Source organism: Rana temporaria, chromosome 2 (assembly GCF_905171775.1).
Source record: "Rana temporaria chromosome 2, aRanTem1.1, whole genome shotgun sequence".
NCBI classification, from domain to species: domain Eukaryota; kingdom Metazoa; phylum Chordata; class Amphibia; order Anura; family Ranidae; genus Rana; species Rana temporaria.
The window spans coordinates 149,948,864-149,967,968 of NC_053490.1; the positions used below are offsets into that span (position 1 = coordinate 149,948,864).

The 19,105-nt window shown below is 43.5% G+C and overlaps 1 protein-coding gene across 1 annotated transcript in view; it reads left to right on the forward strand.

Annotated features, from left to right (window-relative positions):
• Positions 1–19,105, forward strand: part of SUGT1 (SGT1 homolog, MIS12 kinetochore complex assembly cochaperone) — a 152,799-nt gene that overhangs the window by 52,118 nt on the left and 81,576 nt on the right. Inside the window, exons 8-9 of the mRNA XM_040341330.1 lie at positions 972–991; positions 7,671–7,702. Coding sequence (XP_040197264.1) covers positions 972–991; positions 7,671–7,702 — 52 coding nt within the window. The remainder of the gene's footprint in view (positions 1–971; positions 992–7,670; positions 7,703–19,105) is intronic.

The following is a 19,105-nucleotide window of genomic DNA, read 5'->3' on the forward strand; positions in this document are numbered from 1 at the left end:
AAAGCTGGGGAAGTAACTGTGTAACAAGCTGGGGGGAGTGACTGTAACATGCAGGGGGGGGAGAGGTGACTGTGCAGCATGGAGGGGGGAGTGACTGTGTAACATGCAGGGGGGGGGGAGGTGACTGTGCAGTATTCATAGGGTCCAAATGGGGGGGGTGACTGTGTAACATGCAGGGACGCTGCATTTGATGGGGCACAGTGATGCTGCATTTGATGGGGCACAGTGAGGCTGCATTCATAGGCAAGGTGAGGCTGCATTTGATGAGACACTGTGAGGCTGCCTTTGATGGGGCACTGTGAGGCTGCCTTTGATGGGGCACTGTGAGGCTGCCTTTGATGGGGCACTGTGAGGCTGCCTTTGATGGGGCACTGTGAGGCTGCCTTTGATGGGGCACTGTGAGGCTGCCTTTGATGGGGCACTGTGAGGCTGCTTTTTATGGGGCACAGTAAGGCTGCATTCATGGGTTTCCGTAAAGCTGCATTTGATGGGCATAGTGAAGCTGCACTGATGGGTACTGATATGTTTTATGTTAATATTGTTACCGTTGTTGTTAATAATATTTATTTTTGTAACTTAATTCTGCTCAAAACATTTAACAGTGTAATTTCAAGAGATAATTTACAAGGGCGTGTTTAGGGGCGGACTTGGGGGTGGGGCATGGGAGGGGTTGGGCGGGGCAACTGGTGGCGAGTAGCTTGAAAAGCCTGGCTAGTGGCTCAGGACTTGAAATTTTGAGCCCTGCTGTGTTGGATGCATGCCTTAATCTGTATTCATTCTGATGGGAGGAGCAGAGACCCAAAAATGAAAATCTGTAAAGGAGCTGTGCAGTGTCAAGCTCTCGGTGGAGCTGGAAAAAATGCAGTTACACAATTTCACAAGCTGTGTGTGTGTGTTTTTTGTATTCTTTTTGTAGTAAAATGTGTGCTAATGTTCACATCCTTCTTCTTTTTTTTTTTTTTTTTTTTCAGCCTCCTCAACAGCTGAATTGGTAAGAATAACATTTTGCTTCTATACACTCAACATTCAAGATGTTTATATTTTATGGTAAAGACCTCAAAGCTGAAGAATGTGTAGGATGACATTTGTGCTTGTCGAATGCATTCAACTATTCTATTGGTTGTTCAAGACTGCGGAGATCCTCCAGATCAAGATTTAAAGTGGCTGTAACCCTAAAAAAAAAATACAAAAAAAAACAACAGCTTATCCTTTACAGCAGAATACACAGCATGGTGTTTATGCTGTGTAATTTTCCCTCTCTCTGTTCCAAAAACCTGGTTAATCATGCCTGTTCATGTGTCCCCCTTTGTAAACTGACCATGGCTGCTGATCTATGTTACTGTGGTCAGTTTACGTGCCTCCTTCATCTCTCTGCTCTCAACCCCGTGCTTGGGAGTCTGTGTGTCAGCCTTCTACTCCCGCCCCTCCCCTCCCCTCTCGCCACTATAGCTGTAATATTACTAGTGATAAAACATGTAATCCTCTCTTACATGTTAAATGAAGATAAACAGTGCAGTATCTGCATTTTTAAAAAATAATAATTCTGCAACATACATATTTACAGTGCCGCTGGGCACTCAAAAGTCCTCCCACCACTTTCCTTTTCTCCTCCCATCTAATGTCAGCCGGTAAACACCGCTCCTCCCACTGTAGTACTTGGATCAGGAAGGAGAACATCCGCAGGGCACGTGAGTGCACAGTGCTGTAAAATTAGGTATTTTGCAGGATACGTTTTAAATGCTACAGATGCTGCATTGTAAGAGAGGGGATTAAATGTTTTCTCACTAGTGACTTTACAACCACTTTAAGTGTGCAGTTTATTACAAAGAGAGAGTTCAAAACAAGGAATAGCATAGCAAGGTAAAACCTTGACACAAATCTATAACCGTACTGTGGGGAGGGCTGTGTGAGGCTCAGTCTTTAAAGTACAGTGCCACAATAAGAGTATAATTGGAGTAATTATATCATAGATGTATTTTAAATGATAGAGACAAAATAACACATAAAACAAGTAGAGGAAGAAAAATGACTATGACCCATAGAACACCATCCCTACAAGTCAAGCACAGAGGTGGAAACATTATGCTTTGAGGCTGTTTCTCTGCTAAAGGTACAGACCGACTTTGCCACATTGAGAAGCCAATGAATGGGGACATGTATTGTAAGATCTTGGATGAGAACATTCTTCCCTCAGCCAGACCACTGAAGATGGGTCATGGATGGGTTATGCAGCATAACAATGACCCAAAACATTGCCAAGAAAATTAAGGAGTGGCTCAATAAGAAGCACATTAAGGTCATGGAGTGGCTTAGACAGTCTCTAGACCTTAATCCTATATAGAAGGAGCTGAAACTTCAAGTTGCCAAGAAACCTTAAAGTGAATGTAAACCCTCTCCTATACCCAGTGAAGTGAATAGCCTCAGATGATACACATAGATGAAATAAATCTCCCTACATAAGTTCTACATGTACAGTGGATATAAAAAGTCTAGACGCCCCTGTTAAAATGTCAGGTTTCTGTAATGTAAAAAAAATGAGACAACAATAAATAATTTTAAAGCATTTAATGTAACCTATAAATTCAATTGAAAAACAAACTGAAATATTTTAGGGGACGGGGGGAGTGAAAATAAAATTAATGTGGTTGCTTAAGGTGTACACAACCTCTTATAACTGGGGATGGGGCTATGTTCAGAATTAGGCATTCCTATTCAAACTCATGTTAAATAGGAGTCGGTACACACCTGCCATCATTTAAAGTGCCTCCGATTAACCCCTAATAAAGTTCAGCTGTTCTAGTAGGTCTTTCCTGACATTTTCTTGGTCGCATCCGACAGCAAAAGCCAAGGGATCTCATTGGTAAAGGTTATCAGTCAGGAGAAGGGTACAAAATAATTTCCAAGGCATTAGATATACCATGGAATACAGTGAAGACAGTCATCAAGTGGAGAAAATATGGCACAACAGTGACATTACCAAGAACTGGACATCCCACCAAAATTAACGAAAAGTCTTGAGAAGAAAACTGATCAGGGAGGCTGCCAAGAGGCATACAGCAACATTAAATGAGCTTCAGGAATATCTGGCAAGTACAGGCTGTGTGGTACATGTGACCACAATCTTCCGTATTCTTCATATGTCTGGGCTATGGGGTAGAGTGGGAAGAGGGAAGCCTTTTCTTACAAAGAAAAGCATCCAAGCCCAGCAAAATTTTGCTAAAACACATCTGAAGTCTCCCAAAAGCATATGGGAAAATGTATTATAGTCTGGTGAAACCAAGGTTGAACTTTTTGCCCATAATTCCAAAAGATATGTTTGATCAAATAATTATTTTACTCACTGAACTGCAATTCAATTATAACCATTGTATCGTGTTTTTTCTGGATTTTTGGTTGATTTGTAAAATAAACCAATGATAGAAATGATGGACCCTTCATTTCTTTGTAAGTGGGCAAACTTACAAAATCTGCAGGGGATCAAATACTTGTTTCCCCCCACTGTAGATAAATCTGTTTTAAACACTTTTTTTCCCCTTTTTTTTTTTATAAGTAATTGCATTCCCTCTCTTCATAGCCGCTTAAGAGCTGGGGGGGGGGGGGAGAAAGAAGCGGCAGCACACTGATGTTCCCAGTGAAAGGCTGTGCAGGGGTGTGTGTCAAAAAGGCGGAGAGAAATTGGAGAACAGGCTGAGTTCTCAGCACAGCTGGCAAAACTGACCATTCTATGCTCTTATACCTAGTGTGGTCAGTTATTGGAAAGCAGAGGTACTGGCAGGAACACCAGCAATTTCACACAAAGGAAGCAATACAAGGAGAACAGGATATTTTTTTCATACAAGTACACGTTTTAGCAGGCATATATCAGGAATATTAAATGACTCATACAATTTGGGTTTACATATTCTTTAAATACATAGCACACCCCAGTGAATACCAAAACCTAAAGCATTATTGTAAATTGTAGTAGGGTTTCAATTTTAACCTATCCCCATATGTGTGTTCCTTAACCACCTGAGGGCGAATACCTGTGTGCAAGATTTGAGCAAGTTGCCTTTTGCTTGGAAGCCCAAATCCTGAATCTCAAGAATCAGTTGGGCACCCTGCAAAGAATTAACAACTTGGAGTGAAGGTTTGACCTCACTCATCAGGTGCTGGCTGGGGCAGAGAAAAGGAAGGGATTGGGTCAGAGGTGGGTAATGGTTACAGTTAGAAGGTGGTGTAGAGGGAAAAGGGTTATACATTCCATTAACTATTCATAATTGCATGATAATGGGGATATCCGATCAGGAGTATCATTGCTGGAGTGGGCTATCTCCTATAGCATCCAGGGGAAAGACTGCTGCAGTGAGAAGTGTGTAGGAAAAACAGGCAGATACTGGTGGTAGGGGACTCAAATATTAAAAGGGCTGATGGGGTAATCTATCATAAAGGCCGCAATTGTCAGTTTGCTTGGATTTGACGCATTGCCGATGAGGTTGTCAGATTTTTTGGTGGAGCTGGGGAAGACCCAGCTGTCCTGGTACACATTGGCACAGATGACAACGTTGGAGGGAGATGGAGTGTTCTAAAGAAAGATTAGTGACTTTGATAGCAAGTTTGGGAAAAGGACCTCAAAGGTAGTATTTTCAGAAATGCTTCTTGTGCCATGAGCCACACAGAGAGTCTATGGAAGCTTAGGGAGTTGAACAAGTGGGCAAGAAACTGGTGGAAGAAGGAGGCATGCTTTGGGTTCCTGGAGAACCTTGGCTGACTTTTTAGTCGGTTACTTCCTCTACTGTAGGGACAGACTGCATCTAAATGGGGAGGGTGCAGTACAAAGGAGACTGGAGAAGAAACCTATTGTGAATGAATGAATGAATGACTTGTATAGCGCAAAGCATGCGAACTGAATATATATATATATATATATATATATATATATATATATATATATATATATATATATATATATATATATATATATATATATATATATATATATATATATATATATATATATATATTATTGTACAAATATATCAAATTTTACTTCAGTAAATGATAAACGGTTTACTTTAAGGTCCAGAACAGGGCATGTGGCCACTATTTGAGGTTAGAAGAAAGGAGTAGTAAAAATGTGGAAATCCCCCAGGATGGTACTAGCGGAGTGTGTCGGCTTTAATCCCTTGCCACCGGTGGCACTCAAAAATATGTAGCCTCTCTGCGCCTGGTCCTTGGCACTGAGAGGCTGCATATTTGTGCGAATCAGCTGTGCTGAGAGCGCGCATGCTGCACGCTCCTGGAACAGTCACTGGTGCCCAACCCAAATCTCCAGATCTCTGCTTGCTTTCTCACCTGATTCTCTATTCACACTTTAGAAGTTTTATGAGATTGATGTTCAGGCCTCTACTACAGTTGAGAAGAATTAACTATGTGACCCCCAAGCCAATTCTGATATTGCTGTCATACATGTAAAAATTACACACACACACACACACACACACACACACACACACACACACACACACACACACACACACACACACACACACACACACACACACACACACACACACACACACACACACACACACACACACACACACATATATATATATATATATATATATATATATATATATATATATATATATATATGTGTGTGTGTGTGTGTGTGTGTGTGTGTGTGTGTGTGTGTGTGTGTGTGTGTGTGTGTATATATATATATTTGTATGTATATTTTTAAAGCAAAGGCCCTAGAGAATAATAAAATACGGTACTTGCTCAACATTGATTTTAAACACAAAATGTTTTTGGGAAAAACATTTTAATGAATTTTTAATGAACACAATAAAATACCACATTTTTGGTAAAGGATGATGTTCTGTTTTCACATTACGTCACCGGTGAATCAAGCTGCAGTACAATAAATTATCCATAGGCAATGCTTTAAAAGCCTTTACAGGTTACCAGATTAAAGTTGCACAAGAAGTTTGGTGTTAGAATTATTTCTCTCGACAATCGCAGTGATGCATATGTGGTGCGATCGCTTATGGTTGTGGGACTGACTCATGCGTTCAAGTTTGCTCATGAACAGAGGAAGACGGGCACTTTTAATTAGTTTGTTTATTTTTTATATATTTCTATCACTTTTATTGCTGTCGCAAGGGATGTAAAACACCCCTTGTGATATCATGGCCCTTGACAGGTCCTTTTTATGAAGGGATCTGGGGGTAACGGCTTGTAAACAAAAGAACTCGAAAGTAACAAAATCCTTGTTGCTTCCAATTTCTGACATCACACAGTGGGATTCTCTGTGTCCGGGCAAACCAATGTTTCAGGTATGATTCCAATATAAAAAATGTGATGCCAGCAATGGGCTTTCCTGTAGAAGTGATCCAAGTGGCTCTACAGCCACCCAATCACTTTATCAGGGTGCAAATAGAGGTCACTCCCTCCACCCGCAACTGTTCTCGGGCTTTCCAAGTCCAATATACATCTGTGATGTAGGAAGCCCAAAGTAAGGAGAATTTTCATATTTACGGTTTCTATTTGTTGTTTACAAGCCATTGGCAGCCACACAAGCATCTGATCAAACCGATCTTGATGCATATATACAAAGAAAAAAGCCGCTGCTCCCAGGTGTACGATAATAACCTGAGGTGGAATGTCTCGTGGAGTGCCAGCCCCGGCCTGCCTCCGTGGGAAACTTGTAAGAAAAGAAATGGCTGCACATCCAGGAATTCCGATTTTGCCTTTTATTGTTCAAAGTGATAACACCAAAGACAACATCACAAGGTCACGTAGACGCGTTTCACACAAACATCTTGTGCTTAATCATTACCAGATGAGCATGTAGGTCCCAAACGTGTGAGGTATCACCATGAACGTCAAAGTGAGAGCGATAATTCTGGTGCCAGACCTCCTGTTAACTCTAAACTGGTAACATGTAAAGGCTTTAAAAGTGTTGCCTATGGATAATGTAATGTACCTTTTAGTTGATAGCCGTTTCATGGGCGCGTGCAATTTTAAAGGGTGACATGTTAGGTACCTATTTACTTGGCATAACATCATCTTTAAAATTTTACCTAAAAAGTGGGTACTATATTGTACACTAAAATTCATTGAAGTGTATTATTTCCTGAAAATTTAACTTTGATAAACTGCTGTGCAAATATCATGTGACATAAAATATTGCAATAACCACCATTTTATTGTCCAGCGCCTCTTCCTTTAAAAAATATTTAATGTTTGGGAGTTCTAAGTAAATTTTCTAGCAAAAATGCAGTGTTTTTACATGTAAGTGAGAAATGTCAGATAATGGCCTGGTAGGCAAGTGGTTAACAGTGCTGCTGTCCAAAGGTGTCTCTGTGCTCCTTCATCCAGTGTGTAGGCACTCTTATACAGGAGATGTGTTACTGACCAGATCACCAAGGAAAAACGAATGCAGCTACCACATCCTAATGATTTGTAAGCTGAAATATATATAACATTTTTGGTTTCAGATGTACTGCTTTAAAAATCCATGCAGATGTTTAGGATGAGGCAAGGACATCTGTTATTTTAACTTGAATTTTTAGCTCCTGCTTGTGGTAGCAAATGTTTTGTGGCAAGCAGATTTTCTCTTCAAGCTACGGTTTTGAACAGTTGCAAATTGGTAATTAGTAATGTTTTTTCTTTTCCAATTTCAGTCCACAAGCCAACAAAAAACACCGAAATACAGGTAAATGTTTCTTCTGTTTTTAAATTCTCAATTAATCTGTGACAGGAGCGGTGCACACAGAGTAGTTTTATCATTAGAAAGAAATTCAATTGTAAATTCCCAAGTATGTGCTATTAAAAATCTCACACTTGTGCACACTCTCGCGCTCTCTCTCTCTCTCCCGCTCTTCTTTTTTTTTTTTTCTCACAGCGAGCACCAGGAGATAAAAATGTTAACGTGTTTAATCATAACGCTGGTTTCATTAAACACTGTTTATCTGTGTGCCGACAAACCGGACGGGCCATGTTTGTATAGGTGCGGTAGCCAATTTGGTTAAGTCTCCTTGTGTTGCAGAAGCCATCTTACCTGGGCTGAATTTGGCGGCCATCTTTCTAAGGACTGACCTGACTGCCATTTTTGCAGCCCTCTAAAAAATGAGCCTGTGGTGGGGAGGTGGTCTCTCCCTGAGGCTTGGACCAGGTTATTGCTTCTTCATTTGGCCTTCCTCCTCTGTAGCGTGGACAATGCACACAGCACTGCTCCCCAGGTTGCCTTGGTTCAATTGGTGATGAGTCCTACTGTGGTCCCCCCTATCTCTGCTGCAGCCTGCTTGGGTGTTTTTTGCTTGCTATCCATGGACACTAGTTCCAGCAGTGCCTGTTCTAGGGCAGTCTCGGGAGCATGTGTCTCCTCCAAAGCCTGTCTTAAAGCGACAGGGTCCCTGATTCCTTTGGACTCATGGTTGTCACTCCTTGGGTCAGCTAGATCCCTGCATTTAGGCAGAAATGTCCCCCCACCCCTTCTTCTTGGATTATTTTGACCCAAAGTCCAGCTAGGCTGCAGCGGTTCCGGCTTTCTCTGGAGTGAGGAGATGGCTTTCCCATTTGGTATTTACAAGCCAACATGTTTCGTTAAAGTTTTTCCTTACCCAGCCTATTTTGATAAATTTGTTTGCAAAGCTGGGAAACGTCCAAAAGGTCTTTTTTTGGGGGCATGAAAAGTTTCTTGGTGCTTTACCACTTTGAGGAAGCGGTTCTGAAGGAGTGGACCTCTCTTCCTGGCATTAAGATTCCCATTTCTGAACAAGGCAACCATGATACTGGTGGAGGTATCTCCCTCCTTTAAGGATACTGTGTTCTTCCGCGCCCATTTTATGTTTACAGTCTCTGGCTTGGCTTTTTGAGTGCCCTTGTGTCATAAATTCTCACCGAGTATGCCAAGGTCTGGGTAATGAAATGGTTTCCATGATCTACGTGGGATTGGAGGACCAAATGGTCCGGGTCCTCAAGAACGTATGCGATGCATCCATGAATGTTGCCCTACTGCTTTCCGTCTCGGCTGTGGTACTCTGGCGAGTCCTCTGGCTGAAGTGTTTGGCGGACCAGATATTGAAGAAAGCCTTGGCAGGTTTATCCTTCCTGGGTGAGTGGCTCTTTGGGGCAACCCTGGACGATGACATCAAGGATCTTGAAGGGTACTTTTCTCCTGCGATCCAGAAAGGGAAAGGAGCCATGACACAAGCAAAGCCCCTCTTTTTCTGCACACAGGCAGCTTATAGAACAGAGTTGCTCAGTAACGCCACATTCTGGTTGACGGGCATTCTGACTGGGGTGACCATCATTGATCAATATTAATATGCTAGTGCAGAGTGTTTTCATATGTGAAATAAGAAAGGTGGAAAAAATAACTCAAATTTTATTTATTTATTTTTTTTTTTTTTCCATTTCAAATGGAAGACTTCATAAGGTGTAATTTAGTTTTGTCACCGAAGACAGAAATGTTGATGTACAGTTCTGTGTATATACCTATTGAAATAGTCTGTAAGTGGTCTATTAGCTCTGTGTGATGGAAGTATACCTAGATGTGCCAGCATCCGCAGGATTTAAAAGAAATTGTAAATGTGTCTAGCTGCACCTGTGCTGGGACCATGTTGACTGTTAAGTTGCTGTGCAGTGTTTCTGATGTGCTGTTGAAAGGATTGCTACTTCAAGTTTTACCAGGTAGACTCTCTAGGGTGTTCACTGACTCTGCCACCTTTTCTGATGGCAGCAATCATTTTTAAATGTTATCAGTAAAATTACTGCCAGGATACTTGCTGGAACAACCTGAGAAAATTGTTGACAGCTGTTGAACACATGTACATGTTTTGATATCTAAACCACAGTGCTTACTTTTAACTGTTGCAGATGTGGAAACATTGTTGTCACATAAAATTACTATATTTAAAGCATGGAGTGTTTGCAGGTGTCTTAAAGCAAATGCCATCTGCTTACATTTATTGGGGCCATTAATGGTGAGTTCCTGCTAGTGTGCACATTATTTTCATTTGGACATTGCCCTTACTGGATTTTGAGGTAAAGAATTACTTTTTTTTTTTTTAAGAGCATGAACAGATGCAAATACATAGTTGAAGTAAATTACATATATGTACCCTTTTCTTGTCTTTAAAATACCCTTCACTACAAAGTCCATTCGAACACAAAAGTGTTTTGTTTAATTTAATAGCAGAAAAGAAACAGAAAAAAAAATCTCTTGTCTTTTTCAAGAATTACTTTTGCATTATTGGCATGTCCCAGATTTTTACCCCAAATGTAATCATCTTAGTCTTGCATCTTTAGGTTGTATAACTAAAAATAGCATATAGTGTGCTACCTTTCATTTTAAGGGGTATTTTTGCTTTTTCATTTAAATTGGTGGCCCACCATTGGGAATAAAAGTATTGTGTAACTATCGAGGGAACATATAGTTTGATACGTATTTTAATTCCTTTTTATTGCTGATTCTTAAAATAAGTCCAGATAAATATAAAGCTTTGCAATATATTATATAATCGTCTTTCCAACCAGCATGTGCAGCGTATTTTTTAACAAGTGACAATAGATTTTTTAACAATTTTTAATATTGTATTTTTAATATTGTATCGTGAAAGAAGTCAGTTGTGTACAGAATTCAGAGAATCTAAATCCAGTCTCCCCCCCCCCCCCTTTTTTTCTAATTTTTATTATTAATCATGCAGCTCAGGAAAAGCAGCATTTTTTTTTTGTTTGTTTTTTTGTTCATTCCCTGTGTGTATGGACCCTTAGGCCGGATTCACACTGGTCCGACAAACGCCCTGACATTGGGAGCTCATGTCGCATGACGTGTGGAAATCAATGTTTCCCTAAGATGAGCCGTCTTAACTGGTCCGACACAAGTCAGTCCGACTTTGAAAATGCTCCCTGTACTACTTTGGTCCGACTTTGATCCTACTTCAGCCCATTGAATATCATTGAAGTTGGATCAAAGTAGGACCCTTGTCCTTACCGTCCGACTTTTGACATCCGACATGTGATTACAACAGCAGTAAAAGGAATTTATCTCACTCTGGGATTGTTTTGATTGGTCAATGAACAAGTCAGAATATCACAAAGTCGGAGCATAGTAGTATCCTGTTCATGAAAGTCAGATGGATGTAGGACCTGAACCCAGCCTCAGTCTGAGGGGATCATGAAGAAAGACAGCCCTACTTAACCACTTGCCGACAGCCCACAGTATATATGTCATTACTTTGATGTTAAATACTGGGGGTTATGGCAGCTAGCTTTTTTTCTTCTGTGAATGATTCGAAATCGAAAAAAAGTGATCCCAGCGGTGCATTTGCAGTGGGAGAGGTGCCACACCACCATAGAGCCCCCACCACCACGTGCCACACCATCATAGAGCCCCCACTTGGCTCTATGGCCTTGGAGGACCGAAGTGACCTCTGATGTCAATTCCGATCCTTGGGCTTAAAATGTTTTATTTTTTATCTTAAAGCTAAAGTGTCCAAAAAATATTTTTTCTTGCTTATAAGGGTAAATGAGAGATCTGGGGTCTTTTTGACCCCCAGATCTCTCAATAACGAGTACCTGTCTTGTTTATTTCTATTACAAGGGATGTTTACATTCCTTGTAATAGGAATAAAAGTGATGATAAAAAAAATGTAAATAAAGGGACAGTGTAAAAATAAATTTAAATACGATTTTTTTATTTAATTTTAAGGCGCCCCATCCTTTTGTGCTCGTGCACTGAAGTGAACGCATACGCAATTTGCACCCGCATATGTAAATGGTGTTCAAACCACACATGTGAGGATCTAGACCTCTGTAACTAAACGGTAACATGTAAAAATGTTTAACGCGTCACCTATGGAGAATACGTACCGTAGTTTGTCGCCATTTCATGAGCGTGCGCAATTTTAAATCATGACATGTTGGGTATCGATTTACTCATCGTAACCTGTTTCTCATTATACACTCAAATTGGGCTAACTATTGTGTTTTTTGTTTGTGTGTGTGTGTGTGTGTGTGTGTGTTTTTTTTCATTAAAGTGTATTTTTTCCCATAAAAAAAAAATTGTGTTTTAAAAGACTGCTGCGCAAATACCATGTGACATAAAATATTGTAATGATTGCCATTTTATTCTCAAATGTCTTTGCTAAAATAAAATATATAATGTTTGGGGGGGTTCAAAGTAATAATTTAGCAAAAAATATAAATCAAACTTGTAACAAAGAGTTCCACAAAGGACCTGGTAACAAACAAAGTGGTTAATAAAAACAAATAACCGTTTACATATTTTTGTAGACCAGATATTTTAAAGGATAAATTCACCTTTTTTTTTTAAACCTCACACAGGGAAGTGTGGAGGACAGAAAGATATACCGGTAATACCCTTGTTTTACCATAATGCAGTAATGTAAAAATGTTTTGGCTTTTGAACCACTTTAAAGTGAACAAAAGCCCGTCATCCCTGGCTATTACCGCTGTAGGATGGCTTTGCCCGAGGAAAAACGAGGACTATAGACTGATGGAGTTCTGTCTTTAGAAACAATATTTTTTTCCCTTTACGGCTTTAACAAAATTTCTTCTAAAGCCCTCTGAACTTAATATTGAACTGCTGCTGTTTTTTAGTGTCAACAGCCAAAATTGTATAAATGTGTTGCTCATTTACTCCTTAATGGTTTAATTAATTCATAACGATGGTATTGGGTTTATTTTCTTTATCGTTACATCACGGGACACAGAGCGGCATTCATTACTATATGGGTTATATGGAGTACCTTCAGGTGATGGACACTGGCAATCTCAAACAGGAAATGCCCCTCCCTATATAACCCCCTCCCATAGGAGGAGTACCTCAGTTTTTACGCCAGTGTCTTAGGTGTTGGTCATGGTTTAGCTTGCCTCCGCATCCTTGGGATTAGGTGAGCTAACCGGTTCTGTCCAAAGGCCTCAGCGCTAAAGTGGTCAGTAACCGGACCCCAAACCCTTGGGGTATAGCCCATAATGCTTTTCTTTTTAGAGAGCTGGACCCTGGGCCCAGAACTTAGAAACCTTTGGGTGCCTAATGTTTCTGTTGCCAGAGTGCTATATGGGCCCAGGACAGTGGATCCTTCATAGGGAACCCAGGGCCTGAAGGTCTAGACATCCCCACGGAGATGGGAGAAGATTGGGCCTCTTGCTTGGCAAAGTCCTGCGGCATGGAGCAGGTAAGTGAGGGGAAAACTTGCGGAACTTGGTTCTTAGCAGGTTTTTTTCTGGGGGGTCACAGGGGACATGCCTAAAGTTATGCGCTGCATCTGGCAAACTAGTCACATATCTTAATGATAGGATGGCTCTATGTGTATTATTCCCCATAAGAAGTGACCTCCCTTGTAGTGTTGGAAAAGCATTGAGTGGGGCCTGTGTGATATAAAGTGTATGTGTGTGTCAGAGAGCTGTGCTTACCTGCAATCCACCAGGCGATGCTCCATCAGTCTTCCTCCTCAGGAACGCTGACCTCCTCGTGGTTCCAGGCTGGAGCAGAGAGGCTCCCTTCCCCCCAACCCCCCCCCCCCCTATCGGCGGGCGCGCGCGCGTTCACGTGTTATAGGCGCAATTCGCGCCGTTTAGCTGAGGGGGGAAGGGCGGGTCAGTGGCTTAAGGAAGGGGCGGCCCTTCCTTTTTCGTTCCAAACAGCTCATTCGATACATTGGAACTGGGGAGGAAAGACCAGAGCGGCAGCACGGGGCGCCGAGGACACACAGTGGCCAGAAAGGATATTGCAGTCTTCAGAAGACTGTTTTCAAGCCTAGAAATAGGCTGTTTCTTTTCCATCTCATAGTTTTTCTTTGCAATACTACTCAGGGGGACAGAATGCTTTTTCTTTCCTGGATTTGAAACAAAAAAAAAAAAAAAAAAGATTGAAAAAAAAAAAAAAAAAAAATCATCTAGGGGAGAGGAAGCATTTTTTATCCCCCAAACAGGTGTTTGGGCAATTAACTATTTATAGTTCCAAGTACCAATAAGCTAGCAGGTGTACCTCGGTATTGTACCATGGCATCCGGGTCAGAGGGTACAAGAGGTGGGGATTCCCCCAGAGAGTCTGAGGTCTCGGACAAAGTTATGCCGCTGCTTTCCCCACAGGGAGCCTTGGGGCCATCGGGATCTGGGGCTGGAGCTGGCACGGGTCAGTCCAACCCTAAGATGGTCACGGACGAGGTATTACTCACCTCTTTAAAGGAGATGGAGAAAAGAATGGGAAAAATGATAGCCACAGCTATGCGGGGCAGTAAACGGATTAGATCTCCGTCGCCCGAGCGCGGACCCTCAGAAGAGGAGGTCCTTTCCTCAGGGGAATTGGACGACCTCTTGGACAAGGACCAAGTAGGTTCAGGGATCGAAGATCCGGATACAGAGGAGTCTGGAGCAGTCTCCCAAGGGGAGAGCTGGTGGATTCAAGCCTTAACGGACTTGGTCCATAATGCATTCAACTTGCCAGTACCAGATCTCCAGGTATCGACGGTTTCAGCTTTGGGCTCACTGAGGGCGCCTCAAAGCAATGCAGTGTTTCCGATCCACCCTCTACTAGAGGGAGTTTTGTTCCAAGATTGGAACAAGCCAGATAAGATCTTCTTACCACCTAAAAGATTCTCTGCCCTATATCCTATGGAAGATAAATTTTCCAAGAAATGGGCTACTCCTGCAGTGGACGCAGCCATCTCATGTATTAACAAATCATTAACATGCCCTGTAGAAAACATACAGGTATTCAAGGATCCAGTTGATAAACGCTTGGAAGCACTACTTAAGAACTCCTTCACTACTGCAGGGGCAGTAGTACAGCCAGCTGTGGCTGCGATTGGGGTTGCTCAAGCATTATCGGATCAAATTAAGCAGATGCTTAAACTTATTCCTGCCCAGCAGGCAGAAGAATTTTCGGATGTCCCTAAGGCCATATGTTTTACGGTAGACGCAATTAAGGATTCTATCCAGCAAGCGTCACGTTTATCGTTATCCCTTATCCATATGAGAAGACTCTTAGGCCGGGTACTCACGACCAAACATGTATGGTGAAAGCGGTCCGTCGGACCGTTTCCACCATACATGTCTGCCAGAGGGCTTCTGTACGATGGTTGTACACACCATCGTACAGAAGTCCGCGCGTAAACAATACGCGGGGCGTGTCCGCGGTGTCGCCGCGTCGATGACGCGGCGACGTGGGCGGCCCGCCTTTAAAATGCTTCCACGCATGCGTCGAAGTCATTCGACGCATGCGAGGGACGGCGGGCGCCTGGACATGTACGGTAGGTCTGTACTGACGACCGTACATGTCCGAGCGGGCAGAATTCCAGCGGACTGTTTTAAAACAAGTCCAGGAATATTTGTCTGCTGGGAAAAGGCCCGGCGGGCAAATGTTTGCTGGAATTCGGCCCGCTCGCGCCCACACACGACCAAACATGTCTGCTGAAACTGGCCTGCGGGCCAGTTTCAGCAGACATGTTTGCTCGTGAGTATGGGGCCTCATGGTTAAAAAGCTGGGAGGCCGAGCCCCCATGCAAGAAGCTCCTGGTAGGGTTCCCCTTCCATGGAGGACGACTCTTCGGAGAAGACCTAGATAAATACATTCAGACCATTTCAAACGGCAAAAGTACTCTCTTGCCAACTAAGAAGAAGTTTCAGGGGCCTGCGTTTAAACGACAGTACTCCCCTGGGCAGGGGCCCTCTAATGCCAAACAGTATCGACGGCCTCCTGCGAAAGCAAACTTCGGCTTCAACAGCAAGTCACAAGGACAGGCTGCTAGAGGCAGAAAGCAGTGGTTTCGCAAACCAGCAAAACCAGCCCCCAAGCCGACCTTATGAAGGGGCGCCCCCACCCACGAAGGTGGGGGGAAGGCTGCGACTCTTTTCAGAGGTTTGGGAAGCCAGCATTCCCGACGAGTGGGTACGGTCTTCCGTGGCCACGGGCTACAAATTAGATTTCCTAAAGTTTCCTCCTCCTCATTTCCAGGAGTCGAGGATTCCAAACGATCCGGAGAAGGGAGCCGCATTAATGTCGGCATTAAATCATCTACTTTCCCAGGAAGTAATAGTAGAGGTACCAGTCCTGGAACAGGGGCTGGGTTTCTACTTCAACCTATTCATCATCCCAAAGTCCAATGGAGATGTCAGGCCAATTTTTGACCTAAAGATGGTAAATGCATACCTAAAAGTCCGCTCATTTCGGATGGAATCCGTGCGGTCAGCAGCTGCCACACTCCAAAAGGACGACTTCATGGCGTCCATAGACATAAAGGATGCCTACCTTCATGTTCCAATTTATCAGCCACATCAAAGATATCTACGCTTCATGGTGGCTTCGCGTCATTTCCAATTCGTGGCGCTTCCCTTCGGGTTGGCTACGGCCCCCCGGGTGTTCACGAAGGTCCTAGCTCCAATCCTAGCCAAGCTAAGGATCCAAGGGGTCACGATCCTAGCATACCTGGACGACCTCCTAGTCATAGATCACTCGTCTCCCGGCTTGGAGCGAGCAGTGGCCCTCACGGTCCAATACCTCGAGAAGTTCGGCTGGGTCCTAAATCGAGAAAAGTCAGCTTTCCTGCCCACAAGGCAGTTGGAATATCTCGGCATGAGATTAGACACAGAACAACAAAGAGTGTTTCTACCTCTGAGGAAGGTCAAAGCCATCAAGGAATTAATCCTACTGGTTCTAAGCAAGAAGGAACCGACTATTCGCCTATGTGGTTACTAGGCAAGATGGTGGCCAAATTCGAGGCGGTACCATAGGCCCAGAGCCACACTCTCATCCTGCAGGCAGCCATCCTGTCAGCATGGAGCAGAAGGCCACAGGCCTTGGATATCCCGTTGCCGCTCTCATCAAGAGTCCGACAAAGTCTGTGTTGGTGGTTAGACCCTCAGAATCTACTGAAGGGGAAGTCTTTCAGCCCAGTGGCTTGGAAGATAGTGACCACAGACGCCAGCCTGACGGGCTGGGGAGCAATTTTGGATGGTTGCACTCGCCAAGGTACTTGGGCAAAGCCAGAGAAGCAGTTGCCCATCAACATCTTGGAGCTCAGAGCTGCTCGACTAGCCCTCAGGGCTTGGACGTCAAAATTGCAGGGGTTCCCGGTGAGAATTCAATCAGACAATGCCACGGCCGTGGCATACATAAATCACCAAGGGGGAACCAGGAGTCAAGCCGCTCAGAGAGAGGTGAGCTTGATTCTCCTATGGGCAGAGGCTCATGTGCCCTGCATATCGGCAATATTCATTCCAGGAGTGGACAACTTTCAGGCGGACTTCTTAAGCCGCCAGACTCTATTGCCGGGGGAATGGTCTCTGCATCCACAAATCTTTCAAGCACTCTGCCAAAGATGGGGAGTGCCGGACGTGGATATCATGGCATCGAGACTCAACAAGAAGCTAGACAGGTTCATGTCCCGCTCAAGGGATCCGATGGCCTGCGGAACCGATGCGTTGGTTTGCCCTTGGCATCAGTTCAAACTTCTTTATGCGTTTCCCCCGCTCCAGTTACTACCCCGCCTGCTGCGCAGGATCCGGGTGGAGCACATACCAGTTATCCTGGTAGCTCCAGCATGGCCCAGAAGGGCATGATACTCACTAATCTTAAGGATGGTAGTGGGAGACCCTTGGACTCTTCCTCTACGGCCAGACCTGCTATCGCAAGGTCCGATCCTCCACCCTGCCTTACGGCATCTAAATTTGACGGCCTGGAAGCTGAATCCCTGATTCTCAGGGGTAGAGGTCTGTCTCAGAAAGTAATCTCTACCCTAATCAGAGCCAGGAAACCGGTCTCTAGGGTGATTTATCACAGGGTCTGGAAGGCCTATGTAGGCTGGTGTGAGTCCAAGTTATGGCTTCCTCGCAAGTTCACCATCGATAGAGTTTTAAGTTTTCTCCAGCTAGGAGTGGATAAAGGATTGGCATTAAGCACAATCAAGGGACAGATTTCTGCTCTGTCAGTGTGGTTTCAGCGGCCGCTGGCCACCCACTCGCTGGTTAAGACCTTCCTTCAAGGGGTCTTACGTATTAAACCTCCAGTTAAATCCCCGCTTTGTCCGTGGGATTTAAATCTTGTTCTGTCAAGTTTACAGAAACAACCGTTTGAGCCGTTGGCTGAAATTCCTTTGGTTTTACTGACAAGGAAGTTAGTATTTTTGGTCGCCATAGTTTCCGCAAGAAGAGTATCGGAACTGGCGGCCTTATCCTGTAAGGAACCATATCTTATTTTTCATAAGGACAGGGTCGTTCTCCGCCCTCATCCTTCCTTCCTACCGAAGGTTATATCCAGTTTTCATTTGAACCAGGATTTGGTATTACCATCCTTCTTCCCTAAACCTACTTCCAGAAAGGAAGGGTTGCTGCATACCTTGGATATTGTCAGGGCCATGAAGGCCTATCTTAAAGCTACAAAGAAGATCCGGAAAACAGATGTGCTGTTCATTTTACCGGATGGGCCCAAGAAGGGGCAGGCAGCTGCAAAGTCCACCATTTCTAGGTGGATTAAGCAATTAATCACTCAGGCCTACGGCTTGAAAGGGTTGCCTCCTCCAGTATCATTAAGGGCTCATTCTACTAGGGCCATGGGCGCCTCCTGGGCAGCACACCACCAGATCTCTATGGCTCAAGTTTGCAAGGCGGCAACCTGGTCTTCTGTCCACACGTTTACAAAATTCTACCAGTTGGACGTAAGAAGGAATTCTGATACAGCCTTTGGGCAGGCAGTGCTGCAGGCTGCAGTTTGAGACCCTCTGATTCCGGGGGCTCCTCTTTTTTGAGTTAAATTTAAAATTTAAGATTATTTTTCTCAACTAAGTTGGATTTATTATGATTTGAGTATTTCTCTAAATTAAATCCTTTTGTCTTGGAGATGTTCTCCCTCCCCTCATTGTAAGCATTGCTTTGGGACATCCCATATAGTAATGAATGCCGCTCTGTGTCCCGTGATGTAACGATAAAGAAAAAGAGATTTTTAATACAGCTTACCTGTAAAATCTTTTTCTTGGAGTACATCACGGGACACAGAGCTCCCACCCCTCTTTTGAGGACCATTTTGGGAGGCATACTGCTTCCTACAAAACTGAGGTACTCCTCCTATGGGAGGGGGTTATATAGGGAGGGGCAT